Source organism: Piliocolobus tephrosceles, chromosome 20 (genome assembly GCF_002776525.5).
Source record: "Piliocolobus tephrosceles isolate RC106 chromosome 20, ASM277652v3, whole genome shotgun sequence".
Lineage (NCBI taxonomy): Eukaryota > Metazoa > Chordata > Mammalia > Primates > Cercopithecidae > Piliocolobus > Piliocolobus tephrosceles.
The window spans coordinates 18,586,774-18,605,412 of record NC_045453.1 but is presented as its reverse complement, the minus strand read 5'-3'; the positions used below and the strand labels follow the sequence as shown (position 1 = coordinate 18,605,412).

Below are 18,639 nucleotides of genomic sequence, written 5' to 3'. Positions count from 1 at the left end.
AATGATGTGGTGAAAAGTAAAAATAAAAAAAAGAAAATAAAGAAAAAAAAAAGGGATCCACCATTACTCCTACACCTTTTGGTTAAGATCAAGTGTACAAAAGGACCCAAGGTGGGTTATAACAAAATGGCAAGAAAGCCAGCAAAATATACATGGAAATAGGAAATGAGGAAGAGGAAACCATGTGCTCCCTCTGAGGACAAAGATAACTTGGTTTTGAATTTATGGCAAAATGGAAAACATGATAAACTGCCCTGCTGTCTAGTAACTGGCCTGTATCGTACTGGGGCCTGTAGAAATGCTTTGTCACAATGCCTCAGTCTACAGTGGGTGAAGGCCCTTTTGTGAACTTAACATATAGGAAGAGTTGTTCATCACATTAGAAAGTCTTCTGTGGGAGACTTTTTAATGTTAGGGTCAGGAATAACTGTGTATCCTTTGAGTAATTTGCCTACATCTTATGGGCACTATGAACCATAACAAATCAGGTGTCCATGAGTAGGGCCTAGAGCTGAATTTGCCAGCATCTGTAGAAGTGCACAGGTCTCCCAGGTCAGCAATATAAAAAACTTTTTTTTTTTTTTTTTAAAGAACTAGTTTTACTGGTGGCTTAATTTTAGGTCCTGCCCCCACCCCCTACCATCTATTTCTTATGTTATGTTGTATTTTATGTACATGGAGCTTAAATCTTTTTTGAAGTAAAGCATAGGCATGGAGTAGTACAATAAAATAAAAGGTAGCTCTCACTGCCAGAAAGGAGATGGCATATCAGTTTGTAAGACACTTAGACTCTAAAAGGAGCAGTACCTGTGGTGGGAGTGAGTGAGTCCTCAGGTGGGGGACATTGTGTGTGATGGACAAAGCCCTCAACACTAGTTTTTGAACACATGCAATGATGATTTTCTAAGGTTGCTGTTTCATATGATCTGAGAACTCTTTAAGTAGAGGTAAATCTGGAAGGGGCTGCCAGGTGTGCAAACACATTTCACTGCTAACTCCTGCTGCCAAGGGTTGCGGCCTCGAGTACTGGTTTGAGAAAAGATTCTATAGCTGTGTCTGGTGGAAGAGTGATCAATGAGTGAAGTCTATCAATGGGTGCAGTAGTGGGGAAAAGTTGTATTGTGTGTCTTATACCTGCTATTCCCATGGACAGCTAATATCCAAATATGTGATCTTGGAGGCATGAGGAGAAAGTGTGAGGGGGCGGAAGGGAGATCTAGGGGATAGGGAAGGGAACCTGAAGATTACAATTTGCTCTTCCGCATGAAGAAATGGGCCTATAAGTCTCTCTTCTCACACACTGGTCAGGCTTTGGGAGTCAGATTTGGAGGTAAGCTGTCACCTACAGCCAAAATCCTGGTTTCCAGGTGGGGTGGGTCGCTGGCAGTGGCACAAATGAATACTGCTTACCATCTTGCCCCCTGTTGCCCGCATGTGATGCTGCTCAGCCAGCCAGTGCTTGTCCTGGGGGTCAGCTGCATACTGTAAGGGATGAAGTTATAAGAAAATCAGCCTCAGGTAAGGGGCTCTTCTCATTTGGTCCCAGAGCATACTCTTGGCCCTTGAGCAGCTCTTAGCAAAAGTTCTTGTCTCCTAGTGTGGTGGACTTAGAGGGCTCACTAATCTCTTCAGAGAAAGCTGAGCCAAACCCAGAGGGCAGACCATGGGACCCAATTCCCAGACTTAGTATACTCCCAATCCTCACTCCCTTCTCAAAACAAAGCACCCTGGGCAACTGGTGGGACTGATAACTATTATTTTAGAGCTTCCTCTTTTAAAAAAATGAACTGAGGTGGCTTATAACGCCTGTAATTATTACAGTGACCATAATAAAACAAAAATCAGGGCACCTCATGTACTGTCAGATGCATAATAGCATCATGGTTAAGAACTCAGTTTTGGAGTTACAAATAAGGTTTGTTTGTTTATTTATTTATTGAGACGGAGTTTCACTCTTGTTGCCCAGGCTGGAGTGCAATGGAATGATCTCGGTTTACCACAACCTCCGCCTCCCGGGGTCAAGCGATTCTCCTGCCTCAGCCTCCCAAGTAGCTGAGACAACAGGCATGCGCCACCACGCCTGGCTAATTTTGTATTTTTAGTAGAGACGGGGTTTCTCTATGTTGTTCAGGCTAGTCTTGAACTCCCAACCTCAGGTTATCGGCCCGCCTTGGCCTCCCAAAGTGTTGGGATTACAGGTGTGAGCCACTGCGCCCGGTTGTTTATTTATTTATTAAGACGGAGTCTCACTCTGTCATTCAGGCTAGAGTGCAGTGGTGTAATCTTGGCTCAATACAACCTCCGCCTCCTGGGTTCAAGCTATTCTTCTGCTTCAGCCTCCTGAGTAGCCGGGATTACAGGCATGCGCCACCACACCTAGCTGACTTTTGTATTTTTAGTAGAGACAGGGTTTCACCATGTTGGCCAGGCTGGTTTTGAACTCCTGGTCTCAACTAATCCACCCACCTCAGCCTTCCAAACTGTTGGGATTACAGGTATGAGCCACCGTGCTCAGCCCAAATAAGACTTAAATTCTGGTTTTTAGGTTGGGCGCCTAGAAACCAGAATTTAAGCGCCTTAAAAAATAAAAAATTCGAGGAGTGAAGGGACACTGATTTTTTTTTTTTTGAGACAGACTATTGCTCTGTCACCCAGGTTGGAGTGCAGTGGTGTGATCTCGACTCACTGCAACCTCTGCCTCGTGGGTTTAGGCAATTCTCCTGCCTCAGCCTCCTGAGTAGAGTAGCTAGGAACTACAGGAGTACACCACCATGCCCGGCTAATTTTTGTACTTTTTAGTAGAGATGTGGTTTTGCCATGTTGGCCAGGCTGGTCTTGAACTCCTGACCTCAGGTGACCCGCCTGCCTTGGGCTCCCAAAGTGCTGGGATTACAGGCATGAGTCACTGCACCTGGCCAAGAAACTGTGTTTTGCTCTCTATTACCTCCTATGTATTGTCTGAATCTTTTTACAACAGGAGTGGGTTTATATATTATTTCTATAATCAAAACATTTAAAAAAGGAAAGAATTTGAATAATGGCTTCTGAAGGACAGAAAAATGGGCAAAAGATATAACAGGCAGCTTACAGAAGAAATACAAATAGATTCTAAACGACTGAAAAGATACTTATAATCACTAATAGAGAATTGTAAAGTTGGGCCAGGTGCAGTGGCTCATGTCTGTAATCCCAGCACTTTGGGAGGCTGAGGCTGTGGATCATGAGGTCAGGAGTTTGAGACCAGCCTGGCTAACACGGTGAAAACTCGTTTCTACTAAAAATATAAAAATTAGCTGGGCGTGGTGGCGGGTGCCTGTAATCCCAGCTACTTGGGAGGCTGAGTCAGAAGAATTGCTTGAACCTGGGAGACAGAGGTTGCAGTGCACCGAGATCGTGCTGCAGCACTCCGGCCTGGGTGACAGAGGGAGACTCTGTCCCATTAAAAAAAAAAAAAAAAAAAAAAAAAATTGTAAAGTGAAACAACAAAAAATGTTCCCTCCAGTTATTGGACTGGAAAGATTAAAATGAGAGGTAATAACCACTGGTAATAAGAGTGTGGGTTCGGAGTTTATTACAAATGGTGGATTTTAGAATTGGGAAACTATGATAATAATGGTTAACATTTATTGAGCCCTTACTATGTGCCAGGCATTATGCTGAGTGCTTTACTACACTCTCTGTTAGTTAACCTTAAAAGGTTGGTCTAGGGCTGGGCACAGTGGCTCACGCCTGTAATGCAGCACTTTGGGAGGCCGAGGAGGGTGGATCACGAGGTCAGGAGTTTGAGACCAGCCTGGCCAACATGGTGAAACCCCATCTCTACTAAAAATACAAAAATTAGCCGGGCGTAGTGGTGGGTATCTGTAATCCCAGCTACTTGGGAGGCTGAGGCAGAGAACTGCTTGAATCTGGGAGGTGGAGGTTGCAGTGAGCTGAGATCACACCACTGCACTCCAGCCTATGTGACACAGCAAGACTCCGTTTCAGGAAAAAAAAAAAAAAAAAAGCATTGGTCTATCACTATTCTCATTTTATACAGGACAAAAACAGACTCAGAAATGTGGATCAATTCCCAGACTTGAGCTAGTTAAAAAAAAGAAAAAAGAAATATGGAGCCATTTGTTCAAGTTCATGCAGCTAGTAAAGTAATGGAACCAGGCCTTGAAGCCGTACTTTTAACCACACTGAAGTGGGAATTCGAAGTAGGTCCAAGGGTGTATTGATTTTGGGGATGATACAAACAAAGCTTCTTGGAGGAGGTGGATCTTAAAGAATAGTCAGGCAGATAAGGATGGGAGAGGAAGGCCACCCAGGTAATGGGAATACGACATTAAGAGAGGAGAACAAAGAAAGAGCCACTGGGAAAATGGTTTAGGTGTTGGGACTCGAGGATGTCAGACTGGAGAAGAAGTGTGAGCAGGTATGCCTTTCAAAGAACTTGAAAACTTGCACAAAACGTGGCAGAGAAAGCCCGTGATTCTGGAACCCCACAGGGTCTGTGCAGTTCTGGCAAGGGGTGCCAAGTCTTACATACAGGTGCAAAAAACCATGCGTGGAACACATATGCACTGCTATTCTTCTAATCTACGTTGATGCTCCCGTGACCGATAAAATACAAAATCATTTAAGAGGGTGAGTGAGGGCCGGGCGCGGTGGCTCAAGCCTGTAATCCCAGCACTTTGGGAGGCCGAGACGGGCGGATCACGAAGTCAGGAGATCGAGACCATCCTGGCTAACACGGTGAAACCCCGTCTCTACTAAGAAATACAAAAAAACTAGCCAGGTGAGGTGGCGGGCGCCTGTAGTCCCAGCTACTCGGGAGGCTGAGGCAGGAGAATGGCGGGAACCCGGGAGGCGGAGCTTGCAGTGAGCTGAGATCCGGCCACTGCACTCCAGCCTGGGCGACAGAGCCAGACTCTGTCTCCAAAAAAAAAAAAAAAAAGAGGGTGAGTGAGTTTATGATTTCCTCCATTATTCCCTCAAACAGTGGGGACCAAAACATAGCTGCTCTCACAAGAGGAGTACCCTCTTTGAAAAGGCATAGGACCCTGCCTCACTCCAAACTCTATTTTTCTTTTTTTGAGATGGAGTTTTGCTCTTGTCGTCCAGGCTAGAGTGCAATGCCGCGATCTTGGCTCACCGCAACCTCTGCCTCCTGGGTTCAAGCGATTCTCCTGCCTCAGCCTCCTAAATAGCTGGGATAATAGGCACGCACCACCATGCCCAGCTAATTTTTGTATTTTTAGTAGAGAAGGGGTTTTTCCATGTTTGTCAGTCTGGTCTTGAATTCCTGACTTCAGGTAATCTGCCTGCCTTGGCCTCCCAAAAGTGCTGGGATTACAGGTGTGAGCCACTGTGCCTGGCCCCGGAGTTATTTTAAAATGCAAATATGAGGGCAGCACAATCTTGGCTCACTACAACCTCTGCCTCCTGGGTTCAAGTGATTCTCCTGCCTCAGCCTCCCAAGTAGCTGGAATTATACAGGCATGAGCCACCATGCCCAGCTACTTTTGTATTTTTAGTAGAGACAGGGTTTCTCCATGTTGGTCAGGCTGGTCTTGAACTCCCGACTTCAGGTGATCCTCCCGCCTTGGCCTCCCAAAGTGCTGGGATTACAGGCGTGAGCTCACGCGCCTGGCCCAAACTCTGATTTACAGAGAACCAAATATGTTAGTGGTTAAGAGCTCAGGCTTTGGTGAGGACAGACCTAGATTTGAATCCTGACTTACCACTTCTGGCTGAATAACTGTGGTCAAGTCACTCAGCCTTTCTCAACCTCTGATTGTTTCAAATTTGTGAAATAAAGATGGCAATATTTATTTTTTAAGAAAATATAAGTGTAGTATTTAAAACTGTGTTTGGCACCCAATAAACCTGCAGGCAAAGTAGCTGTTGTTACTGAGGCACAGAGGTGCTGAGTAAATCATGAAAGGTAAAGGTAAATTGCAGAGGCGCAACTAGAACCCAGATGTCCCGACTCCAAGATCAGTGTTTGTTCTAAGCTTCTCTGTGCTGAGTGGAGTTCCCAGTCTACTCCCAATGCAATGGCCTGCTTTCCTCTCAGCACTCACCTACCTTAAAGAGGTGTGGGTGCTTGATGTAGATCCTTCCTCTGGTGCCCCCCATCCCCAGCGCCCTGAAAAGTAAAAGCCAAGTGGTAAAGATTCCAGAAAGTGTAGTCCTACTAGTGAACTCCTGAGTTGTTTCCTCCATCAGTGCCAAAGCTCTTAAACTTACTTGTTGGCTCGAGATCCCAACACAAAGGTGGTAGATTCATTCAGGCGAGCTGGGTCCCACTGTGCAAAAAACAGAGAAGCTGGTGAGGGTGAAGTTTAATCTGGTGGGTAGGACAGAAATACTCCTCCCCCTGCCCTTTTCTAACCCTTACCCTTGTCTATTATTTAATCAACCATTTACCCAAGACACTGAGTACTCACAATATAACAGGCCCTGTCTGTGCTAGATACTGAGGATAAAGAGGTGAATAAGATATAGTCTCTGTTTTCTAGGATGCCACTGACATAAGTAGAGATAATTACATCATTATGCGATGGCAATGACACAGGTGAGTGCAGGGTCTGAGGGTACAGCCAGGAAGGCTTCCTTAGAGAGGCATTTCCCAAGTTAATTCTGAAAGGGTGAGCACAAGTTGGGGTAAAGCGGGTGAGGAACAAGGGCATTCCAGACAGGGGGCAGCATGAACAAAGACAGGTGAGAGGCAGCCTGGCATGCTGGAGAAACTACTAGTAATTCTGTGCTGCTAACAGAGTACAAATTAGGGAGTGGCAACTGATGGGGCTGGAGAGAGAAACACAGAGGAGTAGGAGGTCCTAGGAGGTTATGTTCAGGGGACTGCATTTTATTTCTTCTGTAGGCAATGGGGAATCGCTGAAGGCCTCTAAACAGGGAGAGTCAGATTTACTTTAAAGATAGCTTAGTCTTCTAGCAATGTGGATAACGGATTTGAAGGAGCAAGACTACAGGCAGGGAGAGCAGTTTGGACGCCGCTGTGATAAAGCAGTTGGAAAGATGCTAAGGGCCTGAGCTAGGGCAGCAGTAAGGATGAAGAGAAGGAAATAGGAACTGCAATATATTTAAGAAGGAGAATTGTCCAGGACTTGACTGGATGTAGGAAGGTGAGGAAGAGGAGGAGGCAGATGATTAAGATAAAGAATGTAAAGAAAGGCTGTGAGGGGCCGGGCGCGGTGGCTCAAGCCTGTAATCCCAGCACTTTGGGAGGCCGAGACGGGCGGATCACGAGGTCAGGAGATCGAGACCATCCTGGCTAACATGGTGAAACTCCGTCTCTACTAAAAAATACAAAAAAAAAAAAACTAGCCGGGCGAGGTGGCGGGCGCCTGTAGTCCCAGCTACTCGGGAGGCTGAGGCAGGAGAATGATGTAAACCTGGGAGGCAGAGCTTGCAGTGAGCTGAGATCCGGCCACTGCACTCCAGCCTGGGCGACAGAGCGAGACTCCGTCTCAAAAAAAAAAAAAAAAAAAAAGAAAGACTGTGAGGAAAGATTCTGATTTCATGTTTGGATATGCTGAGTCTGAAATGCCTGTGGAACTTCCAGCAGAGTGGTCAACCAGATAGTAGGATATGTAAGTTTTAAAGTAGAAAGCGAGGCATGGGATGGACAAAGAGGTATGGGAGTTTTAGAACATGGTGGTCCCTGAAACCATAAGAGTATATGATTTAGATTATCCAGAGAGTTACTTTAGATGGAGAAGTGGGCCAAGGAGAGAATTCTGGGGAACATGCATTTATATAAGTCACTGCTGAGGAAGAACTCAGGAAAGAAAGAGAGGCAACAGAGGCTAATGGTTGAGAGCACAGACTCTGGTGTCAGCGGGTCTTGGGTTTGAGACTTGGCTCGATCACTTGCGAGTTATGTGACTTTGGGCAAGTCTTAAGTGCATTAAGTGTATAAGACAACTGAATAAAGTAATTTATGCCCACAGGAAAGTTGGCAGAAAAGGAGACCCCTCATTTATAGAATGGTTCACAGAATCGATCTCATAAGTTTGTTATAAAGATTAAATGAGATAGTCTACACAAAAGATTTAGGGCACTGCCTGTTACATACTAAGTACTAAGTACTGAATCCGTATTAGTGACCACCAGCTCCTACAAGGAGAAAGCTTCAGCAAAGACTCAAGCCTTCTCTTTGTTTTGCCTCTACCTCCAATTCCTACACAGGATCCTCTCTGAGGCCAGTGTGGCTGGAGGCGGAGAGGGGGAAGATGGCTCTGGAATGGTGGGCATGCATCCTTCGCCCCCTGCCCCTTTCCCCCATGGTGGGTCCCAGAGATAGTGGGACTATCTCCTGGGATAGTGGTCTCTGCCATGCTCATATAATCATACCTTAGGGCCTTCCCGGCGAATTGGTTCACAGGATTTTGGTTTCCATCTGCTTGGAAGGAAAGAATAAAGGTGAATTCTCCAAGGTGAGACCTAGAACTGAATACCAGCTTGCTGGTGGTGGTAGGAGTTCCTCACACACTCTCACTTTAGCCTGGGTATCCTCCTTCGTGGTGACACATTAGAGGAGGAACAAACAGAAAAAAAGCACTGGACTAGAAGCCATTCTAGCACTAGCTCTGCTCTTACATAGTGGCATGAGCAACTCCAAGAACCTCTAAGTGGCAGTTTTCTCATCTGTCAAAAGAGACAAAATCGGCAACTGCCCTACCTATCTTGTGTTTGTGAGGAATAGAACTGCTTCATGTAGGAGACACATCTAAGGTATGACAGTTAATACTATCCCATCTACTAAGCCCATTGTTTCAAACTAACCCCACGCCCCTGACCCAGACCAGTGTGGCTTTATTTGATTTAAATACTGGGCTTCCATGTAACGTTTTGTTTAAAAAAGATTCTGCTGCTTCAGAATTTTTTTAAAAAGTGGGGCTGGGTTGAGGGGGGAAGGAAGGATGAATAGGCAGAGCACAGAGGATTTTTAGGGCACTGAAAGCACTCAGTGTGATACTAGAATGGTGGATGCCCGTCACTATGCATTTCTCTAAGTTCAGGTACAACACCAAGAGTGAACCCTCATGGAAACTATGCACTCTGAGGATCAAGACGAGTCAAAGTAGGCTCATCAAATGTAACAAATGTACCACTCTGGTGCCTGATGTTGATAATGGGGGAGGCTGTGCATGTGTAGGGGCAGGGAATATATGGGATAAGTCTGGACCTTCCTCTCAATTTTGCTGTGAACCTAAAACTGCCCTAAAAAAAAAATTAAGTCTTGCCGGGCGTGGTGGCTCAAGCCTGTAATCCCAGCACTTTGGGAGGCTGAGACGGGCGGATCACGAGGTCAGGAGATCGAGACCATCCTGGCTAACATGGTGAAACCCCGTCTCTACTAAAAAAATACAAAAAACTAGCCGGGCGAGGTGGTGGGCGCCTGTAGTCCCAGCTACTCGGGAGGCTGAGGCAGGAGAATGGCGTAAACCCGGGAGGCGGAGCTTGCAGTGAGTTGAGATCCGGCCACTGCACTCCAGCCCGGGCGACAGAGCGAGACTCCGTCTCAAAAAAAAAAAAAAAAAAAAAAATATATATATATATGAAAATGACCAACTTGGAGGTAATGGTAACTATATGACATTAGGCAAGTAATTCTGAGTCTGTTCTTTATCTGAAAAATTAATGATACCTTCTTTAGAGGGTGGCTATAAAGATTAAAAGATAAAGTATGTAACGTATTTAGACCAGTCATAAGCATTCAATATATACTAACAATGACAAACGTCTGGTGCTCAATCAAGCTGGGCCAAACTGTTCAGGGGGTAAAACAATTTCCTCCTCACTACCCTCCTTCCTCACCCCTCAAACCAGGGTAACCCCCCTCCCTCTACGATGACTTAAGCTAATGGATCTGATTTTGACAGGCACAGAACCCTGGCCTCTTTTCCTTCAGGGCCCCTCTCTCTGTCTGCTCCCCTATGCTATCACCACACTGTTGGTTCCTACTCACACCATGCCGGCGGCTGCCCGGTCGCTTGACAGGATGTGTCCAGGAGGCCGTCCTTTCCTCTGCCACAAAAAACAGCTGTCAGAGGTCTGACCCTGTGGTCACGCCCCACTGGCAGGTCCGGGGTCACTTGGTAGAGATGGTTTTCCAAAGAGATCAAATGACATTTGATGGGGACAGGGAGAAAAACTGCCTCTCATGCCTACGAAGGCTCAAAAGGGCTTTGAGGAAGCCCAGTACCTCATGGAGTGAAGAGCCTTTTCTGAGAGACAGGGTCTTACTCTGTTACTCAGCCTGGAGTGCAGTGGCATGGTCATAACTCGCCATGGCCTTCAACTCCTGGGCTCAAGTGATCCTCCCACTGCAGCCTCTCATGTAGCTAGGACAAGAGAAACGTGCCAGCATGCCAGGCTATTTTTTTTTTTTTTTTAAATTGTAGAGACAGGATCTCAGTATATTACCCAGACTGGTCTCAAAACTCCTGAGCTCAAGTGATCCTCCCGGCTTGGCCTCCCAAAGTGTTGGGATTACAGGTGTGAGCTACCACAACTGGCCTGACGAGCCTTTTTTCAGCCAGAAAACAAAACAAGGAAATGGTTTACCTTTTTAGGAAGGGGGCTTCCTCGATGGGCACATTCTTCTTCTGCCTGCCGGCCACGCTAAAAGAAAAGCGAAGGGAGTCAGTGGAAGGCCAGCGCCTGGGAGCTGCAGGTCCTCTGGAGTTGCAGAAGACACAGCCCTGGACTATTGCTCTCCAGCCCCGCTCTGACCCAGGCCAAAGAAGCCCATCCAGCATGATGTTGTTTGGACCTGGTCCTACAAATGGAAAGTACATGAAACCTCCCGGGGCCCACATATTTCATTTACCTCCCAGCCTGGAGGACCTCCCCCTCCAATACCCCAGAACACAGTGACTCTGACCTTTATTCCTGGAAGCTCATGGGTCAATCTGGGTATTACTTTTTCTCCATCTGAAAATAGCAGTTTAGCCTGAAGGGAAAAAGACCAAGTGTTACCAGTCACCATTTTGATGGGTAAGCACACCCCACCTACTTCCTTTTTTTTTTTTAATTTTTGGAGACAGAGTCTCACTCTGTTGCCCAGGCTGGAGTGCAGCAGCACCATCTTGGCTCACTGCAACCTCTGTCTCCTAGGTTCAAGTGATTCTAATGCCTCAGCCTCCAAAGTAGCTGGGACTACAGAGGTGTGCCACCATACCCAGCTAATTTTTGTATTTTTAGAAAAGACGGGATTTCACCCTGTTGGACAGGCTGGTCTCGAACTCTTGACCTCAGGTGATCCACCTGCCTTGGCCTCCCAAAGTGCTGCAATTACAGGCATGAGCCACTGCGCCCGGCCACATATGTATATATTTATATGCATAGAAATAAATACCTATTTTTTAAAAAAACTTGAATTATCACAGCTAAAAAAATTTAAAAATGTAAAAAAGCAAAATAAGAAAAACCTGGAATCTCATTACATAAACTACTTTTAATATTTCAATGTAAATTCTTCCTTGCTTTTCCCATGTAAATACATACTATAGTTTTTTCAAACTAAATACATTAGCATAACACATATTCCTCAGTCAGCTGCTGTTTTTCTTTTTTCTTTTTTGAGATGGAGTCTTGCTCTGTTGCCCAGGCTGGAGTGCAGTGGTACGATCTTGGCTCACTGCAATCTCTACCTCCCAGGTTCAACCAATTCTCCTGCCTCAGCCTCCAGGGTAGCTGGGAGTAAATTACAGGCATGCCACCACACCCAGCTAATTTTTTTCTTTTTTTGTATTTTTAGTAGAGATGGGGTTTTATCATGTTGGCCAGGCTGCTCTCAAACTTCTGACCTCGTGATCTGCCCGCCTCAGCCTCCCAAAGTGCTGGGATTACAGGCGTGAGCCAGTGCGCTGGGCCTGCTGTTTTTAACAAATATTGAGTACCTAGGACCTAAGTGCTGTGGACACAGCAGTAACTAGGACAAGCTCTTGTGGAGCTTATAGTTTGTGGGTGATCTAGATAATAAGCACAGAAACAAACAAGGTAACTGTGGATCATGATAGATGCTGTGTGAAAAAAAGAAAAAAAACCTAGGCAGATGTGACAGAGAACACCAGAAGAGGGGGGCTACTTTGAGGGAATGGCCAGGGAAGGCCTTGCTCAGAAGGTGGCCTCTGAGTTGAGATGTGAAGGAGGCTGTAAAAAAAAGCCGGGGAGAAGTGTTTCAGCAGCAGGGAGGAGTGCAGAAGCTTGAAGGTGGGAACAACTGGCTCATTTGAGGAAGAAAAGGATGGAACAGGGAGAGGTGAGATGGTGCATGAGCAGGAACCTTGTAGCAGGTGGAGAATTGGGTTCACCCGACCTCTGCCAGAGGCATTTGACAGTGCTGAGGGCTCCCCCTTCTGGAAACACTCTTTTCTACAGGCTCCTGTGGTCACTCCTGTGTTCCTCCTACTTCTCTGGCCACTCTTTATCTTAGCTTTTTTTGCTGGTTTTTCCTCCTCAATCTGGTTCTTTTCCCTCTACCCTCTCTCATTACATATTCTATCTGCTCTCACCTATTCTCACGGCTTCAATTAATATCTATAAACCACAACTCCATAATTCAGCTGTAGACAAAAGGTTATCCTTTGAGCTCTAGACTTGTATACCAAATAGTCTGCCCCATGTCTATGCTTGGATGGCTCAAAGCTGCTAATCCATAATTGGATTCATGTTCTTCTCCAAACTTTGTTCCTTTTCAGCGAAGGGTGAACAAGTCTCATACATTTGTGTGGTAATCTAATTCACACCTGTCTGCTTAAGTAGGCTGTTAAGTTCTATTAGACCAGGAAGCTTGTTTGTTCATTTATCGTTTGTTTGTTCCTTCATTAATTCAATATTTCAGCAAACTCTGTACACATACTAACAGTCATATTCCAGGGCTTGGAATACAGTGGTGAACAAGATTAGGCCTCAACTCTTTTTTTTTTTTTTTTGAGATGGAGTCTCACTCTGTTGCCCAGGCTGGAGTGCAGTGGTGCGATCTCGACTCACTGCAACCTCCGCCTCCCACGTTCACGCCATTCTCCTGCCTCAGCCTCCCGAGTAGCTGGGACTACAGGCGCCCACCACAATGCCTGGCTAATTTTTTGTATTTTTGGTAGAGATGGGGTTTCACCATGTTAGCCAGGATGGTCTCGATCTCCTGACCTCGTGATCTGCCCTCCTCGGCCTCCCAAAGTGCTGGGATTACAGGTGTGAGCCACCGCGCCCGGCCAGGCCTCAACTCTTGTAAAGCTCAAGATTTTAGCGGAGGTAGGAGTGCGAGAGGAAGACCTCTCTGATATTTAAACTAAGATCTGAAGGAAAGAAGGAGCCAGCTTTACAGAGTTAAGGGTAGAGCACTCCAGGTACTAATAACAGCAAATGAAATGGCCCGAGCTTGTGCTGGAGGAGCAGAAAGGAGTTCAGAACGGCCAGAGGATAGTCAATAAAAGAGAGGTGAGATGAAATGAAGTTAAAGAAGCAGGCAGAAGCTGGTCCAGGGTGAGCTCTGTGGGTCATGGTAAGGCATTAAGACTTTATTCTCCCTGCAACAGGAAAGTCACTGAAGGGTTTTTAAAACGGGGAGTGACATGATCTAATTCATCTTTACAGAGATAAGTCTGGCTGCTGTGAGAAGAGCGGATTGGAACTGGGTAACGGTGAATGTAGCTCTGGACTGAGATATAACTCTGTGAATTATGAACAGCTGAATTGGCTTCCAAGCCACAGGACTAGATGAAAACAGCTATGAAAACAGTGAGTCATGAAAGAGAAGGGGTTTGAGGACTGAACTTGGGAAGGCACCAACAGTTAGAGGCGGGGGGTGAGGGAGAAGAGTAGGCAATGAAGTTGGAGCAAAGTCAAGGCACTCGAGCCAACAGAGGAGTGTTCCAAGAAACATGAAATGATCCACTGTGACAAATGTCACTGAGAAGCTGAGTAAGTTGAGGACAGTCAGGGACCAGAGGGTTTGACAACACGGAGGTTACTAGTGACCCTGACAAGAGGGGTTCCAGTGAAGTAGTGGGGACTGGGGGACTGAAGCGAAAACAAAGTGAACAGAATGAATGGGATGTGAGAAAGTGAGCCAGCAACTGTTGGTGACCTTTCCTGATGTCTCCCTATAAAAGGGTGATGGCAACAATTCCTACTAATAACAGCAGCTGACACATGTAAACAGGTTCTCTATCTTGGGAACAGTCACTTATAGACCTGATGTCATGCTTCCTGACCACACCAGAGAGGCAGGGAGGCAGCAGGGTGCTCATCCCCATGATACCAAATGGGGCCATGATAACTTGATCCACCAAGTACCTGCAGAGGTGAGACCGATCTTAGCTATTCTTTTTTTTTTTTTGAGATGGAGTCTCACTCTGTTGCCCAGGCTGGAGTGCAGTGGCCGGATCTCAGCTCACTGCAAGCTCCGCCTCCCGGGTTTACGCCATTCTCCTGTCTCAGCCTCCCGAGTAGCTGGGACTACAGGCGCCCGCCACCTCGCCCGGCTAGTTTTTTGTATTTTTTTAGTAGAGATGGGGTTTCACCGTGTTAGCCAGGATGGTCTCGATCTCCTGACCTCGTGATCCGCCCGTCTCAGGTCTCAGCCTCCCAAAGTGCTGGGATTACAGGCTTGAGCCACCGTGCCTGGCTGATCTTAGCTATTCTAATTACTGTGTGTCTTAAGCCATTTCTTTTTTTTTTGCTTTGCCTTTAAAAATTTTTTTCTAGCTCTACTGATGTATAACTGATAAACAGAAATGGTATATATTCAAGGTGTACAATGTGGTGAACTGACATACATATACATAGTGAAATGATTACCACAGTGAAATCAATCAACACATCCACCGCTACCATTTTGCGTGTGTGGACGCTTAAGATCTATGGTCTTAGCAAATTTGAAGTAAACAATAGAGATAAACTATAGTCATCATGCTCTACGTCAGTCAGATTGCGCAGAACTTGTTTGTCTTATAACTAAAAGTTTGTACCCTTTGATTAACATCCCCCTACTTCTCCCCTCCAGCTACTGCTACTCTACTCTCTGCTTCTATGAGTTTGCTAAGCCACAATTTCTTCATCTATAAAATAGTAATTAAAAGATATCTTCTGTACATGGTTTCTTCTGAGACATAAAAGAAATAATGCATTTATCCTGGTACCTGACATATAGCAGCTACTTCCCTTCCCTGTGAGCAACAGCCTCAACCTATCCAGATATGTGGCTTGTTGGGCATTCCCCAAAATACCACTAATGGTAAGATCACATTTCTTTTTTTTTGAGACAGAGTCTTGCTCTGTCACCCAGGCTGGAGTGTAGTGGTGCCATCTCAGCTCACTGCAACCTCCGTCTCCCGGGTTCAAGCAATTCTTGTGCCTATGGCTCCTAAGCAGCTAGGATTATAGGCGTGCGCCAGCATGCCCAGCTAATTTTCGTATTGTTTGTAGAGATGGGGTTTCGCCATGTTGCCTAAGCTGGTCTCAAACTCCTGGCCTTGAGTGATCTGCCCACCGTGGCCTCCCAAAGTGCTGGGATTACACGTGTGAGCCACCACGCCCAGCTTAAGATCACATTTCTTATCAGAGGCTCGAGAGCTAAAACTTGTGCCTGCATCTCTTGTCCCCCTTGGTCTCACCTGCTCCAGGCAGCTCCGACAGGCTTCCTGGATCAGCTGCTCTGTGTCCACCTCTTCCCCAACATTGTCTCGCACGTTCAGTGCTGCCTTCTGGAAGAACTAGGGGAGCACAACAGAGGACAAGGTCAGAGTCCTGTTAATAGGCATCAACCTGAAGGCAACTGAATACAAAACAAGCTTTTATCCTCATACAGAAAGGAAAAGTGATTATGAGCAAGGTTGGGATCGGCCAGATTTAGATTTACATTTCAGGCTCGACCTCCTCCCTTTATTCCCCCTCTGAAGGATATAATCCTGGAGGTGCCCAAAAGATTGATGTATCAATAGTGCAAAACATCAAAGAATAACCCAAATGTCTAAGTGTAGGCTTAAATAAATTATGGCATATCCACACCATGAAATGCTAGGTAAATATTAAAAAATCACAATTTAAAGATGATGTAAGAGAATATAGTTTTGACAGGTAAAGGTATTCATGATATACCTCAAAGTGAAGGAAGGAGGTTGTAAAATAGTTTGGTATAGTGTGAGCTTATTTATGTAACACAGCACAAGCAAACACAGAGACAAAAGAATTCTAGGGATATACACCGAAGTAACAGGTGATATTGTGGGTGACTGTTTTCTTCTCTTGGCTTATCTACATCCTTTTGATTTTTATAATATACATATGTTACTTCTTTAGAAGGAAAAAAGAATGCCTGTGTCTGAAGTGAATAGGCCAGGGTAGGCCAGAAAATATATTAAGATAGCAGAAAGTCCTAATTGAATTCTGACTGTCCAGTCTAAAAGAAACATCTGTGGAATGGAGAGGAGTGAGACTTGACAAGGACCCCAGGATGCCAGCAACCCCAATCGACTGTGAAAAGGGAAGGGAGGTTTCTCTGCTGGGTACGGGGAGAGTTTGAGCCTGAATACATGAGAAGATAGGCGATGAGGTCCCAAACACACCCAGGAGGCACTTGTGAATGTCCTCATAAAAATAGTCATCTCTAGAAAATGTCTAGTCAAGTAATGCCTAGAAAAACTGTCAGTTATCTCTGGGGTATAGGAAAATTCTGGAACCTGAACCCAGTACTTCTATTGTGAGAGACAATTATGGGAATGTACTGCCATTTCATATTTAGCAAGGTTAAATGCCTCTGTTGTTAACATCAAACCAACAAGAGTGTGAATGGACTCGATTAGAAACCTCAAGAGTTTTAAGAGGAAGTCTTCAGGCCAGATTAAATGATCAGATGAGTTTAATTTAAAACAAAAACGTAAAAACTGGAGATGAATACTGGTATTCAATATCAACCAACTGAAAGCCAGTTAAAATAGTTTAGGTACTTTACAACCAGCCTGTGAGGTGGGCAGTATAAAGGACACATGGTGAGTGTAAGCTATCTCTGGATCTGAGAATGAAATCAGGTCATGAATGAGGCATTCTCAAGCACTGTTGTATAACCTTTCTAGAGAGCAATTTTCTTGACGGAAAAATAGGTTTTCGCTTTTACCCACCAATTCCATCTCTGGGAATTTATCTCACAGAAATACTCCCACATGTAAACAAAGATGTACATTCACAGTGTTCATTATAGTATTGTCTGTAATAGAGAAAAACGAAAACAATCTGAATATTCTAGGGGCTAGCTTATGGAAGTTGGTCCATCAAATAGATTACTCTGTCGCCATTACAAAGGAATCGGGGGGAACTATTATGTACTGACTTAGAGACATGACCAAAATATGTCAAATAGGCCAGGTGCAGTGGCTCACGCCTGTAATCCCAGCACTTTGAGAGGCCAAGGCGCGAGGATCACTTTAGGTCAGGAGTTTGAGACCAGCCTGGCCAACATGGTGAAACCTTGTCTCTACTAAAAATACAAAAAAATTAGCCGGGTGTGGTGGTGCACACTTATAATCCCAGCTACTTGGGAGGCTGAAGCAGGATGATCACTTGAAGCTTGGAGGTGGGGGTTGCAGTGGGCCAAGATTGTGCCACTGTACTCCAGCCTGGGTGACAGAGGTAGAATCCATCTCAAAACAAAACAAAAGTATGCCAAGTAAAATAAATCAAGTTGCAGAACAGTTGTGTGTAAAATGATTTTTTTTTTTAATGCATATGCACACACACATACCACAAATAAAGCTGGGAGACTACACAGTCAATGTTAACAATTTGGTATCTCTGGGAGGTGAGTTTTAGTGACTTCTGGCTATATTGTTAAAAATATCTGTACTGGCCAGGTGCGGTGGCTCACGCCTGTAATCCCAGCACCTTGGGAAGCTGAGGCAGGAGGATCACCTGAGGTCGGGAGTTTGAGACCAGTCTGACCAACATGGAGAAACCCCATCTCTACTAAAAGTACTAAAGTAGCCGAGTGTGGTGTTGCATGCCTGTAATCCCAGCTACTTGGGAGGCTGATGCAGAGAATCGCTTGAACCTGGGAGGCGGAGGTTGCAGTGAGCTGAGATTGCGCCACTGCACTCCAGCCTGGGCAACAAGAGTAAAACTCTGCCGCCTCCCCCCGCCCCAAAGAAAAAACAAAAAAAAAAAACAAAAAAAACGTCGGGTATGGTGGCTCGCACCTGTAATCCCAGCACTTTGTGAGGCCAAGGCAGATGGAACATTGGAGGCCAGGAGTTCAAGACCAGCCTGGCCAACATAGCGAAACCCTGTCTCTACTAAAAACACAAAAATCGAGGCCGGGCGCGGTGGCTCAAGCCTGTAATCCCAGCACTTTGGGAGGTCGAGACGGGCGGATCACGAGGTCAGGAGTTCGAGACCATCCTGGCTAACATGGTGAAACCCCGTGTCTACTAAAAAATACAAAAAACTAGCCGGGCGAGGTGGCGGGCGCCTGTAGTCCCAGCTGCTCGGGAGGCTGAGGCAGGAGAATGGCATGAACCCGGGAGGCAGAGCTTGCAGTGAGCTGAGATCCGGCCACTGCATTCCAGCCTGGGCGACAGAGTGAGACTCCATCTCAAAAAAAAAAAAAAAAAAAAAAAAAAAAAA

The 18,639-nt window shown here is 45.6% G+C and overlaps 1 protein-coding gene across 1 annotated transcript in view; it reads right to left on the bottom strand.

The window, feature by feature from the left end:
• The window catches only part of DNTTIP1 (deoxynucleotidyltransferase terminal interacting protein 1), a 42,003-nt gene that overhangs the window by 800 nt on the left and 22,564 nt on the right, over nt 1–18,639 (bottom strand). The window contains exons 2-9 of the mRNA XM_026455302.1: nt 15,639–15,737; nt 10,904–10,972; nt 10,585–10,641; nt 9,986–10,044; nt 8,368–8,413; nt 6,238–6,296; nt 6,076–6,136; nt 1,411–1,482 (exon numbers count right to left, since the gene is read on the bottom strand). Coding sequence (XP_026311087.1) covers nt 1,411–1,482; nt 6,076–6,136; nt 6,238–6,296; nt 8,368–8,413; nt 9,986–10,044; nt 10,585–10,641; nt 10,904–10,972; nt 15,639–15,737 — 522 coding nt within the window. The remainder of the gene's footprint in view (nt 1–1,410; nt 1,483–6,075; nt 6,137–6,237; nt 6,297–8,367; nt 8,414–9,985; nt 10,045–10,584; nt 10,642–10,903; nt 10,973–15,638; nt 15,738–18,639) is intronic.